This window comes from Myotis daubentonii, chromosome 4, assembly GCF_963259705.1.
Source record: "Myotis daubentonii chromosome 4, mMyoDau2.1, whole genome shotgun sequence".
Classification (NCBI taxonomy): domain Eukaryota; kingdom Metazoa; phylum Chordata; class Mammalia; order Chiroptera; family Vespertilionidae; genus Myotis; species Myotis daubentonii.
In genome coordinates, this window is record NC_081843.1 from 5,072,707 (window position 1) to 5,088,204 (window position 15,498).

At 51.4% G+C, this 15,498-nt stretch overlaps 1 protein-coding gene and 1 pseudogene across 6 annotated transcripts in view; both read left to right on the forward strand.

Moving 5' to 3' along the window:
- EEF2K (eukaryotic elongation factor 2 kinase) overlaps positions 1-14,816 on the forward strand; it is a 57,596-nt gene extending 42,780 nt beyond the window's left edge. For 2 of the 6 annotated variants that reach the window (XR_009452447.1, XR_009452448.1), the window contains 6 exons: positions 135-269; positions 416-604; positions 5,193-5,317; positions 9,006-9,184; positions 10,447-11,833; positions 12,171-14,816. Coding sequence is in view for 1 of the 6 variants with exons in the window: in XM_059692051.1 (XP_059548034.1) it covers positions 135-269; positions 416-604; positions 5,193-5,317; positions 9,006-9,184; positions 10,447-10,556 (738 nt within the window). In the remaining 5 variants the exon portion in view is untranslated. Of the gene's footprint in view, positions 1-134; positions 270-415; positions 605-5,192; positions 5,318-9,005; positions 9,185-10,446 lie in introns of all 6 variants that reach the window. The other 4 variants (XR_009452449.1, XR_009452450.1, XR_009452451.1 and 1 more) reach the window with 3 other exon arrangements.
- Positions 11,332-14,816, forward strand: LOC132232547 (large ribosomal subunit protein eL24-like; annotated as a pseudogene).
- Positions 14,817-15,498: the final 682 nt, after the last annotated feature.

Here is a 15,498-nt window from a genome sequence, read left to right on the forward strand (position 1 = left end):
ACCATCAGGGTTTGCTCCTGCCTGGCCAGCCAGGCTCATGTCGTGGGAGCTGCTGACAGCTGTTGACGCCTGTCTGTCCCCAGCCCCGGCCTCTCTGGCCTGGAAACATGCCATGCCCGGCTCTCTCCCTTCAGGTCTGTGTGGAGAAGTGGAACCTCCTTAACCCCGCCCGCCTCCACCTGCCCAGGCCCTCCACCGTGGCCCTGGAAGTGCACAGGCTTAATGCTCTGGACCTTGGCAAGAGAATCGGGAAGTCCGTTCTGGGGAAGGTATCGGTGATGCCTTTTCAGAGCCCTCTCTGCACTAACCTGGCACTCACCTCCGCTCATGACCGCCTCCTGCAGGCTGGCTGGGGGCCCTGGGGTGTGGCCGTCGCCTCCCAGACTGCCCAGCCAGCACCCCATCTGTGTGGCAGGTCCATCTGGCCATGGTGCGATACCACGAGGGCGGGCGCTTCTGTGAGAAGGACGAGGACTGGGACCGTGAGTCGGCCATCTTCCACTTGGAGCACGCAGCCGACCTGGGCGAGCTGGAGGCCATCGTGGGCCTGGGACTCCTGTACTCGCAGCTGCCCCACCACATCCTGGCCGACGTCGCCCTGAAGGTGAGGGGCTGGGGCCAGCGGCGGCCTCCCCAGCCCACCTTCCCCAGCCTGGGGTCTGATCACTGGGTAGAGCCCCACTTCTGAGTTAGAGTGGGTCCCCGGCCTGGGGACTGAGTGGAAGGTGACAGTCCCATTTCCAGGCAGGTGCAGCAGGGGTGATGGGAGAAGCTGAGAGACAGGTGGGAACAAATGAGGGAGGGTCCTGCCTGGGGCTCCAGGGTCAGCTTGCTTCCCGAGCGCTGGCTCCAGTGGTGCCCTTAGAGGCTAGAACAGTCCAGCACATAGTAGGTGCTTAGGATTTGCTTGTGAAATCAATGAATAAAATGATATTTAAGTTAGACCTAAAGGCCAAATGGTGATTAAGAGCAGTTCAGGGAGAGGGGCCGCACACAGGTTGGCGGATCTAAGGACTGGAGGTGATCGGTGCGGCCAGAGCCTGCGGCATGTGGAGGTGGCGCAGGAGGGGAGGCTGCGTGGGGTCTGAGACTGCGGGATGTGGGGCGGGAAGCCCATGAGGTCCGCTCCCCCGCCTCCCTGGCCCATGGGCACAGTGAGGAAAGCACCGAGTGAGCAGGCCCCGTCAGGGTCTACAAAACTCAGTCTTTCCCCGGAGAAGTTGAGAAGCCCTTGTCGAGCACGTGGATGGATAGGCGGCTGGGTGAGGCTGGGCTCAGCGTGGCCGGGTACCAGCCCTCCTCACTGGCTTGGATGTGGCCTGGGGGGAGGGGTCTCAGACCAGAAGAAGGCACTCCAAAGTCCTTTATTTATTTAACTCTTTGAATAGGTAAGAGGTTTATCTTACCTGATCAAAACCTTTATTTTCTTTAAAATTTTAGTTTGTTGTATAGAATTCCACAGTGTATTAGTTTCCTGTCGCTGCCATAATATATGACCACAAACCAGGCGGCTTCAAACAGCAGAAATTCATCCTCTCACGGTTCTGGAGACTAGGAGTCCAAAACTAAAGTGTCGCAGGGCCCTGGCTGGTTTGGCTCAGTGGACAGAGCGTCAGCCTGCGGACTGGAGGGTCCCCGGTTCGATTCTGGTCAGGGCACATGTCCAGGTTGAGGGTTCGGACCGTGCAGGAGGCAGCCGATCAGTGATTCTCTCTCATTATTGATGTTTCTATCTCTCTCTCTCCCTCTTCCTTCCTCTCTGAAATGAGTAAAAACATTTTTTTTTTTAAAGTGTTGGCAGAGCTGTGCTTCCTCCTTCCTGTCTCTTCCAGCTTCTCATGGTGCTGGCATCTGTAGCATCCTTGGCGTATAGATTCGTCACTCCCCTCTTTGTGTCTGTCTTCACATGGCCTTCTGTCCGTCTCTGTGTCTCTTCTCCTCTGATAAAGATACCAGTCATGCCCTGTGGACTGAAGGGCCCTGGGTTCCATTCCTGGTCAAGGGCACGCACCTCGGTTGCAGGTTCCCCACCCCAGTTGGGGCGCATGTGGGAGACGACCAATTGATATGTCTCACGTCGATGTTTCTCTTTCTCTCTTTCTCCCCCTCTTTCCTCCCTTTCAGTCTCTCTAGAAAACAATGGAAAAAATATCCTTGGATGAGGATTAAAAAAAAAAGACACCAGTCACATGGGATTTAGGGCCTGCACTACCCCAGGATGACCTCAACTTAACTAATCAACATCTTAACCTCTGCAAACGTCCTGTTTCCAAATCAGGCCCCATTTTGAAGTTCTGGGTGGACGTGAACGGGGAGGGACACTGCTTAACCCAGTGCACAGGGTTCCCTTCTACCAACACAGTGTATTTTCACCCTTTTTTCTCCAAAGTTAGCCTGCCACGTGCCCACCTGGCCCTAGGCTTTCTCACCGGCAGCATCCACAGCTCCCCTCGTGGTGCAGAGAAAGCTCCCTCATTCTTTTCCACAGCTGCGTGACCTTCTGTTGCATGGGTGCCACGTGCTTACCAACCTGTGCCCTGTCGATGGGCACTGGGGTTGGTTCCATTCTTTGAATATCACAGAAATTGCTGCAGCGACAAGCCTTGTACACATGAAGGTGAACTTCACAAAACTACCATGTTTGTAGGTCAGGAATGGTCAGATATTGACAGTGTCATGCGGTTCAGTCAGGCCGATTATCGGGCCTGTGGGCAGAGATAACCCACAGCCGGTCCTACGGCCCGCGGCCCGCGTTAGACGGTGAGGGCAGGCCTGGTGCCGGGAGGGGATCTGGCAGGCGGGTGACGTGTCTCCCATCTCCATGCTCATTCAGCCAGTGCTGCGCCGGGAGTGTTCACCCGTGGCTCTCGGGTGGGAGGAAAGGTGTGCACCATCTGCATATAAGTTTATTATAAACGTTACTGACATAAAGAATGTGGAACACTTGGGGTGATGAACACAATGCAATATATAAATGATCTACTATAGAATTGTACACTTGAAACCTATATAATTTTGTTAACCAATGTCACCTCAATAAATTCAATAAATAAATAAAAGAATGTGGAGCACTCTAGTTGGTTTGGCTCAGTGGGTAGAGCATCGGCCTGTGGACTGAAGGGTTCTGGTTTCAATTCCGGCCAAGGGCACATGCCCCAGTTGCAGGCTCAATCGCCAGTAGGGCGCGTGCAGGAGGCAGTCAATCAATGATTCTCTCTCATCATTGATGTTTCTATCTCTCTCCCCCTCTCCCTTCCTCTTTGAAGTCAATAAAATATATATATTTTTAAAAAGACTATTGTAAATTCTGTATAGTCAGGGCATTCTCACAGGATGCTTTCGCTACTTTTTGTGGAACTTTATATCTGCTACCCACTTATGGTTGCGACTGATGGGGCTGTGACATTCTGACATAAATATTGGTCATTATAAATATTGGTTGAACCTTCATGTACTTTAGTGTGTAAGATGAAGGTGAAAAAAGGACGATCTCTGTCAGAACCGGAAGTTCGTTTATTTGCCGCTGATACGAGCAGCTGCATTGCTGATAACACTGGAGAATGTTTCTTCAGTTTCCTGTGCCAGCACAATATAATGACAGGCACCAACGCTTTTAAGTTAATCTGCATCATGAATATTTTTTATCTCTTTTTCAACCAAGACAGTCAAAAGGACAGTTACTCAAACCTTCACTTGTAGCGATTTCCGCTTGCTGTGGTGTAAATGTGGCAATGTCATGATAAGTATGACGTCGCTGAACACGGCATTGGGAGGAAATGTGCAGAAGACACGGTTTTACGGTGCGTTCATCACCGTTTCAAAAAACAGTGGTTCTCAGCCAGCCGTTCTGCCCTCCCTCTTTCCAGGGGACACTGGGCTATGTCTGGAGACATTTTTGTTTGTTGCGACTCTGGGGATGCAACTGGCACTAGTGGGTCGAGACCAGGGACGCTGCTGAATGCCCTGCATGGCACAGGGCAGCCCCACAGCACAATCACAGGTTCCAGACCATAGGTGAGAGGCAGCACGTAGTGGAATACTAGCAAGTGATACCTTTTTGTTGTTGTTAATCCTCACCTGGAGATACTTTTTCCATTGCTCTTCAGAGAGTGGAAGGGAGGGAGGGAGGGAGGGGGAGAGAAAGAGAGAGAAACATCAATGTGAGAGAGACACATTCACTGGTTGCCTCCTGCATGCGCCCTGACTAGGGGCAGGGAGCAAACCCTTGACCTGGAATTGAACCCGTGACCCTTGGGTGGACAGGCCAACCACTCTAACCACTGAACACACTGGCCAGGTCTGAATAAACAAAAAGTGGTATATCTACACAATGGGATGTTATTTGGCATAAGAAGCATGAAGCATTAATACCTGCTACAGCATAGATGAACCTTGAATGCTGTATGCCAAGTGGAAGAAGCAGCCACATATTATAGGATTACATTTATATTAAATGTCCAGAATAGTGAAATCTCTAGAAACAGTGGATAGATGAGCCTGGCCGGTGTGGCTCAGTGGTTGAGTGTTAACGTATGAACCAGGTGGTCACAGTTCGATTCCAAGTAAGGCACATGTCTGGGTTGCAGGCTTGGTCCTGGTAAGGGACCTGCAGGAGGCAGCCAATCAATGATTCTCTCTCATCGTCGATGTTTCTATCTTTCTCTCCCTCTCCCTTCCTCTCTGAAATCAATAAAAGAGAAACAGGTGTTGCCCAGGGCTGGGTAGGATGGGGCAATTTGGAGGTGACAGCTCAGGGCATGGTGTTTCGGTTGTCTGAAGTGGTTACGGTGATGTTGCACGTTGTGTGAATATGCTGAGACTATTGATTTGTGTGCTTTCATTGGGTGGGTTATGTGGTATGTGAGTTATATCTCAGTACAGCTGCTGAAATGTTTAAAGCGTGGGAGCAGAGAGCCCTGCCCTGTGGAGGCAGGACGTGAGCGGCTCTTCGGCAGCCTCGGAGCGGATAGACGACGGGCAGGAGAGAGCTGAGCTGCTCTTCTCCTCCCGGTGGGCCCCCAAGGAGCATGGCGCCAGGTGCTGGCCCGTTCTTTCTCACAGTGCGCGATTCTACAGCAGCCCCAGCCCCCAGCTCCCACAGCAGTCAGTGGGAGGAGGCTGGTCAGTGGCCCTGGCAGCCCCTCCAGTGCAGGCCTCATCTCTCTTCTCTCCCCTCTGGTTGGTATTGACAGGAGACGGAAGAAAATAAAACCAAAGGATTTGATTACTTACTGAAGGCGGCTGGCGCTGGTGACAGACAGTCCATGATCTTGGTGGCACGAGCTTTTGACACCGGCCAGAACCTCAGCCCAGACAGGTACTGTGGCCGCCACTCAGGGGGGCTGGTGGGAACGGGCTCCAGGTGGGAGCTTCCCCTCCAGGACCAGCACAGACCTGGGTTTCGGGCTCGGCTCCCCCCTGCGTTCCAGTCTGTGGCAAGTTACTTTACCTCCCTGGCCTCAGGCCCTTCAGTGTGTAAACGGAATGACTGTGGAACCTGCATCCTAGGATTGTTGTGTGCGGGTTAGATGAGAGGGAACTCTCCCCGTGCCTGGCACAGAAGCATGAGCTCATGCGGCAGCTTAGCCGTTAGAGGTAAAGGTTCTCCAGAGAAAGGGTCTGAAAGGATGTGCAGCATCGGCCCGCGTGGCTCTCCCTGGATGGTAGGATCTGGGTGATTAGAATTCACTCTGCCTACTTTTATGTTTCCCTTCTGAGAGGGAGGGGGCAGGAAGCAAGCCCAGGGTAGCTCAGGCCTGGAGTGGGTTTCCCAGGGTGGCTGAGCCTCCTGAAGGCAGGACTGCAGGTGCTAACTCTTCCTTAGCTGCCGCTCAGGGCTGGTTTGTGCAGGGGAGGAGGGGCGGGTGGCCCGGCTCCATCTCATCTCCTTGGCTTGACCAGTGAGTCGTCCCGGAAGTCCAGGCTGAGCAGAGGACAGTGGGGGAATTGAACTCATAAAGCAAGTATGTCAAACTCAAAGGCTAACACGGGCCAAATAAACAAGGTTGAAGTTTATGTGGGCCACAGAAACACAAAAGCTTCAATTTTCATAGAAACGTAGGTTTATTTCAGTAGAGATATGCTAAATACAGAGGGCTGAAATAAATGAGTCATCGTTAACATAAAATAATAGAACATTTTAATAAAAATGAATATTTTTTCTTGAACATTAATTTACCAGACACTGAACTACTGCACAAATTAATAAGCATAACGCAAATAAACCTATTTTTCTTGTTCTCTGAAAGCGAAATATTTCCTGTTGCGCACACCAAACAAGTCAGTCCAAGACTAATGACGTGGCCATGGGCTCCTAAAATATTCGCTGCTGGTGTTAGTGGAGAGAAATGGTGCGCCTGCGCGTAAGGGAAATGAATGCAACATGATTATAGTAATCAGTCATTAGCGAACATTGTAGTTCGTTATTAATCATTATGTATCACAGGATATTGTAAAAATTAAGTTACGAAATTTTTGTTAAAACGTTTTTTACTTACCGGCTGGGCCGCAAAAATATTGGTTGTGGGCTGCATGCAGCCCGCAGGCCACGAGTTTGACATGCTTGTTGTAAAGGGACCCGTTGCTGATGCCCTGTGGTTCTCCGGTTCCGGCTAGGCTCCCCGCTGGGTTAATGAAAGTGGGAAGAGGCAGTTTCACCCGGGAGGGAGCAGGTGAGCACAGTCATCCTCTACACCCGCAGGGGGCGCAGCCTGGCAGCTCCTCTTCGGGTCAAGGTCTCCTGCCCCTCTCACTGGGTGAGAAGGAAAGTCAGGGCCGTGGTTCTAAGCTCCCCGGGCCTGAACCATCTGGACACGCGGCCGCCTGCGTATCGTGCAGACATGTACCTGCTCTTTGCTCCCTGGTGTTCGGACCGCTCTTCCCCTGGTGGTTTTATCGCACTGAGAACGGGACCCGGTCTTCGCTGTCTGCAGCCCCGTGTTCCGCGCAGGGCCTGGCTCAGTGGTTGTTCGAATGAATGAGCCAACACATCTCGTTGGCACACACAGGCCGGGCCTGTTTGGTCCCACTTTATGAATGAGTTAACTAGTTCTGAGAGGCGAAGGGACTTGCCATGGTCACATGGGAGCGGGTGGCAGAGCGGAGCCCAGGTCTTCTGGCCCCCCCTACAGTGGCCTGTCACAGGACGACACTGTCACGGACGGGAGGCGAACAGAATGGCACGCATGACTGTGCGGATCAGACGCGTGTGCCTGGTGCCCACCGAGCGTGCCGGGGAAGCCCAGCCTGGCCGGTGCTGGGGCTGGGCACCGACAGATCTTTGCCCTGTGTGTTCTTATGACTTTGCCTTTTTCTTTGACGTGATAGTTTCTGTTGTTGATTTGTAAGAATTTTTCAGATGTTAATGCTAGTAACTCTTTGGCGTATGAGCTGGCTTAAAATTTTTTCCAGAGATAACTACTACCGATGTGGGGGGACAGAGTCACTCGGTGACCGCTGTTTATGGGGTTGGGGATACATTGACTTTTTAATATTTATGTAGTTTAATCTTTCAAAGTTTTTTTATATAGCTTTTACTACAGTCATTTTTTTATTCTTCTTCCTCATTCCAAGCTGCTCCAGCCTCTTCCATTCAGGGAGCGTTAATTAAGGGCCACTCGGGTAAGGCAGGCCCCATGGAGGCCCAAATTTCCACCTTCTCAGAAGTTACCCCCAAATAGGGGAGGAAACGTCATTGGAAACTCCAACGCAGGGTGGGCACCTACCCCTGGGCGTGGCGTCGTGGGGTGGGTGGGGTGGGAAATATTAGGCCCTTCCGCTCTTTCTCATTCAAGTTTCAGGGCAGATCTGCTTTGCCCGTCAAGACCAGGGAGGGTCAAGACCAGGGGGGTTAAAGGGGTGCAATATGGTTTAGTGGCTTCCAGACAAATGTCAAAACCTCAGTCTGGTGGGTATGTCCCAATAATTGTCAGAAGATTTCCCTTTTCTGTAAAATAAAGTGGAGTCAGGCTAGCTCCTGAAGACCGTCCTGGCCAGCGTGTTTACGCCCCAGCGGGCCCTGACTTTCTGGGCCTTTGGCGTCTTCGGGGAAACTGTCCTCAGCGTTGAGTAAACAGACTGAGGCCATTGTAGGAAACGGTGTCTGGAGACGGCGTCTCTGAAGAAAAGGCACAGAGCTGAGGAGCCAGTGTGGGCATCCCAGCTGACAGAGCAGCAGGGGCAACGGCAAGGAGCAGATGGAGCTGGTGTGTCGGAACAGAAAGCCTGGCATGGGGAGGTCAGCAGGAGCTAAAACCAGGGCTGAGCCAGGCCAGGGAGCACACGGAGGGGAGGACAGCAAGTCATGGTAGCTGCTTTCCGGCAACGCTCATGAGACCCACAGGCCTTCTCACAGCGTCTCTCTGCTCTTTGCCGGCATGCTATGAATGCTCACGTGCCCGGATACAGTTAGTGCGCCCAAAGGGAAAGCTGCTACCCTGCCTGCTCGGTCTTGTGTGTTTAGATTTGCTTAGAACCTGCGTGGTTTGGCCATTCACGTGCTGCAGCAGGAGAAAGAGCTGAGGCCAGAGGGGCCGAGCAGAGAGGGAGCCGGCTCCTCCCCGGAAGCCTGCCCGGTGCCGGCTGCACAGGCCCAGCGTGAGATGGGCCACAAGGTGACCATTCTCACGTGAGCTTGAGGCCTTGGCAAAGGGGACCCATTCACCTCCTCTCTTACCCAGTCATAGGACAGACTGGCTGGCACCAGCCACTGCTAATGCAGGCCCACAGGGTGCTACCGTGTTCAAACTGGAAAACGCCCCACACCACTGCTGGAGAGCCGTGGGACGCACAGCCCCGTTAGGGACAGTGAGAGACGGCGCTCTCACAGACGTGTAACCTGAGGTGTGGACGGCGCCCCTTCGATGCGGCGGCCTCCGGGGCTGTGAGTCGGGGTTCACAGGTGGCGCCCCCTGCGGTCCCGGACTTGCTCCTCCCGCCGCAGGGCCTTCTCCTTCCTGCCCGGCTGCCATGGTCACCTCCCTCTTTTCCTCTCTATCCCCTGCAAGGTCCCGAGACTGGCCAGAGGCCCTGCACTGGTACAGCACTGCCCTGGAGAAAACAGACTGTGACGAGGGCGGTGAGTACGACGGGGTGCACGACGAGCCCCGGTACACGCTGCTGGCCAGGGAGGCCGAGATGCTGTCTGTGGGCGGCTTCCGGCTGCCGAAGGACCCGCAGAGGTCAGGTAGGTCGGGAGACCTGCCCCTGAGGCGGGCGGCCGGGCAGGAGGGACATGATTCCTGGCCCACCGGCAAGACACAGGCTGCGTGCGGCTCCTCTTTCAGGTGCACAGGCCCTCATTCTGCCAGGCTGGACCCACAGGCGCTGGCTTAGGGGGGCTTCGTGGAGCTGGTGTGCAGATGAGCGCTTTTATTTTAATGGTTATATATCAGGGGCTCGGGTTTTAGGGCGTTGGGGGTTTTTTTACTATTAAAAATCAATGGAACCGACATTTTCATCACCTAAAATTCACCATTTTAAAGTGTACAAGTTCAGTGGTGTTTAGTACCTTCACGATGTTGAGCAACCATCCCGACTCTCTCAGTCCAGAACACTTCCACTCGCCGCAGAGAGAGCCAGTCTTGGGGAGCAGTGGCCTCCTGCCCGCCTTCATTCCTGCAAACCACTAGCCTACTTTTTGTGTGGATTTACCTACTCTGGACAGTCCATAAAGAGCGAATCATACAATATGTGGCTCTTGTGTCTGGCTTCTTTCACGGATCATAATACTTTCAAGGTTCACCCGTGTTGTAGCATGTGTTAGTACTTCATTCCTTCTTATTGCCTCATAATATTCCATTGTACAGAGGTACTATATTCTGTGTATCCATTCAGTAGTTGACGCACACATTAGATATTTTTTCTGTTACATAATAAACATACTGAACTCCATATTTCTCTTATTTCACAGGTATGGGGTAGAGGCCAAGTTTTAAAAAAATGTTAAGGGTGTATAAAAAATAAGCAATTCTGTAATTCCTTATTTGGAATTTCTAAATCTCAGAAGCTCTGAAAAAACAGTTTTTGTTCATGTGGCACAAATTCACTTGGTGGCCAAACCTGTCCAGAACTGACATGGGGCCGTTTGTAATCTTTGTTTCTTCCCCGTGCATACCTTCTCCAAATGGCCCTGCAAAGGCCTCAGCCTGCTTCTCGCTGGCTCAGATGGAAGCACCCCCCAGCCCTCATGCCAGTCATTGAGATGGCTTCCTCTGATTGGCTGTGCCTCAGTCTGGGCCAATCTCTGCGGCCTGGTGGGGAATGAGAGAGGGTACTTTGTTTGGCCAGACTCTGATCGCATGACCTCCCAGAGCCCCACCCGGGTCCTGTAGAGGGAGAGGGAATTAGTAATATTTGGGGTGCTGTTCCCAGGGAGGGGAGGGGATACTGGGCTGGCAAAAACACCAGGTGGCTCATTTGTTTGTGGCCCACTTTGCTGTCTTTCAGGCGACTTGTACACGCAGGCAGCCGAGGCAGCGATGGAAGCCCTGAAGGGCCGGCTGGCCAACCAGTACTACCAGAAGGCGGAGGAGGCCTGGGCCCAGATGGAGGAGTAACGCGCCAGGAAGATCACCTGGGCCAGTCCCCACACAAGGGCTAGAGGGGAAAAGACCCACCGACTCATCTAGGGGCTATTTGGGGTATTTTCAGTGTGTTTACATCAACTTTTGTACATCATTCTTTGACTCATAAAAACGTCTTTGCTATCAGCAAAGACACATAGCTGTCCCCAGGGTGATGTTTTGGGGGCGTGGGGATTGACAAAGCAGCCTAATGAACCGGCATATGGATTTGAGGTTCTTTTGTTTTGTCACAAGATGCTAGAAAGTGCTTTTGGAAAATCTTAGGACTTCGCTCCCCAGCATTTTCAGGCTGGACTGCAATCTCAGGCCCACAGACCTGTGTCCTGAGTCGGATGAGGAATGTGTTGCTGCCCGTGAACGCTCCATGAACTCTCCGTGGGGGCGTACGGGCCCAGCGTAGGGCACAGCCTCTCTTCTCAGCACTTGGAAGCATGCATGGCGTTGCTCCATGCAAGTGAGATGGTACCACGCCCGGGCCCTCTTCTGCCATGGGAGGGGGAGGGCCCGCACATGGACTGTTTTCTACCTTTTAGTTTAATTTCCTTCCTGAAATGCAACTGATTTCCTGGAATACAGCCGAATTCCATTTTGAAGCATGGTTTCTACAGGGGGCTCTCCAAACAGGTTTGGCGTGTACACACGCTTTCCTGCCTCTGAGCGCTCGTCAGCGCGTGTGGAGGGGGTGCGCCTAAGGCTCCCACAGGGAGGGACCGTGGCCCGGCGTGGCCAAGCCCTCCCTCCAAGCGGCATGTACTCTGCATCTCGGGCAGCATCCACAGTGGCTCCCGCCGCCCTGGCACAGGATCCCCTCGTGTTCTCTCGGCAGCTGATGTCCAGCCCTGTCCTTGGCATCTTCTGCTTGAAGCGAGCCTGCTTTCCGGTCACTCCCAGCAGGTGCTTGCAGCAGCAGCACTTCAGGTTTATCTGCCACGTTGGAGAGCGAGGCGGCAAGAACTAACTATAAACACTCATTGACCAGTTTCCACACGGCCAGGCTATGGCTAATTGTACATAATGAGCTTTTTCTTCAGAAAGATTTCAGCCTGACCCGTAGTTCACTCCCCCAGCCCGAGAGTGGGAAGCTGCTGGACGAGCAGCGTTGACATGGGAAAGCCTGCAGAGGATGGCTAAGGCTGTGCCACTTGGCATGAGCACTTGCCATTGTTTTGGAGGGTTATTGGGAAGCAGAAAAAAAGAAAGATTTCAGCCCTAGCTGGTTTGGCTCAGAGCATCAGCCCTCAGACTGAAGCGTCCCGGGTTTGGCTCTGGTCAAGGGCACATACCTTGGTTGTAGGCTTGATCCTCGGCCAGGTGGGGGCATTTTCGGGAGGCACCCAATCGATGTGTTTCTCTCACATCGATGTTTCCCTCCCTTCCACTCCAAAAAACCAATTAAAAAATATCCTCGGGTGAGGATTAAGAAATAAAAAAAAGAATTCAATTAATATCAGTATGATTTCAGTTTGTATTTCAAATAGCAAAGAAAACAGACTGATTTGATGAACTCCAAGTGATTAAGGAGCTTCTCTTTATTTGTTTAAAACACAGAGTGTGACATGCAAACCATTCTGACCTTCTCATTGAAAGAGGGCCTTGCTGTGGAGCTGTGAACCTGTGCAGCCGGTTTCAAAAGCCAGAGTGTGCCCGGAAGGAAAGCCAAGCAGAGCCAAGACCACTGGGTCAGTCCTTGGGCGGACCTCTGAGTGGCTAGCCCTCGTTTGCATGTGGGCTTGTCACGGCCAGTTCCCTTTAGAAGCTGGGGCTGATTGCTCTTTTGCCACTTGCAGCAGAGCAAGTAGTGGTTTTTTGTTTTAAACCAGTTGCATGCCGTTAAATTGCATATGTTAAATGTAAGTCCCAGGCAATTTTACTGTGACTTATCTCTTCAGAGTAATCAAGCCTCATGTAATCCATGCTCCTTTGTTGTCGTTAATTCAGCCAGCCCCCCACCCTCTCTTAGACTTCATTTGCAAACCATTTGTTCCCTGATCACCTCTCTCAGTTCTTAGTTATGCGTTAGTGCTTTCCTTTAACACTGGGATCCACAAACGTTTATAAAGGGCCAGATAGTAAATATTTTAGGCCGTATGCTCTGCAGGGCTCAGCCCTGCTATGGTAGAGCAGAAGCAGCCATAGATAATTCTTGAGTGAATGGGCGTGGCTGGTGTTCCAATAAAACTTTATTTTGAAAGCAGGTGGCTCGCCTGGGCTGTAGTTTTCCCACCTCTGCTCTAACCCTTGATTGAGACCTACTGTGTTAAGCTCTGGGCATGAGCTCTCGCAGTTTTCTGACCTCCAGGGCTCAAACACACCGTGCCTTGGCACAGAGTAGGCACTCAGGAATTGTGAACAAAGGAGAGCCGGTCACTGCACTCACTCTTCGCAGCTCTGGTCTTCCATGCAGTTAATGATGCAGTGTTTGGATTGGCTTGAACCACCACCCCTGCATCTCCGCCCACCCGCCCACATGGCCTTAATGTCGAAGGTGGTGCCCTCTCGTCCCGGAGGTCGCGATGGCCTGGGTGTAGAGTTAAGCAAATGCTTCTCTAAGGACCATTGAGAGTGAAATGATCAGTAGGATGTTGAGATCCTCCTGAGCCAGAAGAAGACTTTACTTCATCTTCAAAACCTAGTTTTGTGCTCTTCACCATCTTTCCTGCGCTCCGGCAGCCACAGCCATGAAGGTTGGAGCTCTGCGGTTTCAGTTACAAGATCTACCCTGGACACAGGTGGTGCCACGCCAGAACCGATGGGAAGGTTTTCCCGTTTCTTAATGAAAATGCGAGTCAGCATTCCTTTCCAAGAGGAATCCTAGGCAGATAAACTGGACTGTCCTCTATGGAAGAAAGCACAAAAACGGACAGTCGGAAGAAATTCAAAAGAAAAGACCCGCCGTGCAGTCAGATTCCAGAGGGCCATCACTGGTGCATCTCTTGCTGATATAATGGCCAAGAGGAACCAGAAACCTGAAGTTAGGAAAGCTCAACGAGAACAAGCTATCAGGGTTGCCAAGGAAGCAAAAAAGGCTAAGCAAGTGCCTAACAAGACAGCACTGGCTGCTGCTAGGGCTCCCACAAAGGCTGCGCCTGAGCAAAGGGTTGAAGCCTGTGAAGGTTTCTGCTCCCCGTGTTGGTGGGAAATGCTCAGTTGGCAGATGAGATTCTTAAATAAAGACTTGACTATAACTAAGAACACACACACACAACAACAACAAGCCTAGTTTTGTGCCTTCTAAAGCTGGCTAGGGCATCTCCTTTTTCCACAAATGCTGAGCAGGCAAGCAACAGTCCCCTGTCCCCTCTCCCCGCCACCACCACTACAAATACCCAGGACAGTCCAGTCCCACTGGAAAATATCAGACTATCTTCAATGAAGAAACAGATGAAGGTCTGGGAGATTAGATAAGCAGAGTTGGGGATGTCATCACTGAAGTTCTGAAAGGTAGAATCTTCACAGTGACACTGCTGGTTAGCCGCTAAGCTGGAGTAGGGTTTTGAGAGCTGCTGTTATTCAGAGGACTCAGAAAAGAAAATTTAAACTTAAACTGGTCTGTGATATCCTTTTCAGTTTTATTACAGGTGGGAAAAAGTGGGGAGGGGCTTGGCCCTGGTCGGGTAGTTCTCTTGGTTAGAGCATCTCCCGATACACCAAGGTTGCAGGTTCAATTCCCAGTCAGGGCACATACAAGAATTAACCAATGAATGTATAAATAAGTGAGATAACAAATTGATGTTTCTCTCCCTTTCTTTCTCCCTTCCTATCTCTATAAAATCAATCAATAAAAAAAAATGTAAAGGCTTTATTAATGTAAGAAGGGAAAAAACAAACACCACTGCGTCTGAATATTCCTCTTCCCTCCCCCTCACTCGAGGCACTGTGGGAATTTATTGAACGCCACCTTGATGACCCAGCCAGGTAAACTACCTTTTTGCTGTTTCAGTGACTTCATTTCTTCCCACCCCGACCCCTGCACATTTGGTTGCAGTGCTGGACATGTTTTACCAATCAGCAAATGTTTACACAAGTGTGTGCAACTTGGGGGCGGGGCAGAATGTGCATATTCTCTGCGTGGATTTGTGCGTGCTATTCGTGTTTCTAGACTCTGGGGTAACCATGTAACCTAGACAAGGTGGACACTGGTAGAACCCAGAGAAGTGGCTTACTGTATATATTTGTTTTCGCATATGTATTAAGTTCCATTTTGTATATTACAAATAAAGTGGTTTCTTCCCATCTGGTCTCAAATTCAGATGTCTCCTGTTAGCAGACGTGTTAAAATGAACAGTCCTACCACTGTGCAAAAGTAAACAAGCACTTTTACTGTAATACTAGAGACCCAGTGCATGAAAATCGTGCACTTGGGGGGGGGTCCCTCCGCCCGGATTGTGAGAGGGCACAGGCCAGGCCGAGGGACCCCACTGGTGCACCAGGGCCAGGGAGGGACGCGGGAGGTTGGCCAGCTGGGGAGGGACCACAGGAGGGCTCCAGGGCGTATCCAGCCCCTCTCGCTCAGTCCCGATCGGCCAGACCCCAGCAGCAAGCTAACCTACCGATCAGAGCATCTGCCCCTGGTGGTCAGTGCACGTCAGCGGTTGAGCGCCCTTAGCATATCATTAGCATATGCTTTGATTGGTTGAATGGCTGACCAGACACTTAGCATATTAAGCTTTTATTGTATAGGATAATTAGGGTTCCCAAAAGATTTGGTGTCTCTATCTTGACATACTTATCTGTATTTAAGGTCACCAAAAGGAACCAGTCTGTTTGGGACCGTGTTTGTTTTTTCCTTTTATGAGCCCTTTTCTTTCTACATGCAGTACTTACGTTTCTGACTTTATGCACAATTTTAGTTTTCCTCATTATAAGCTAAATCAATTTCAAACAATTAGAGCTCTTATTGTTAAATGGTATCTAT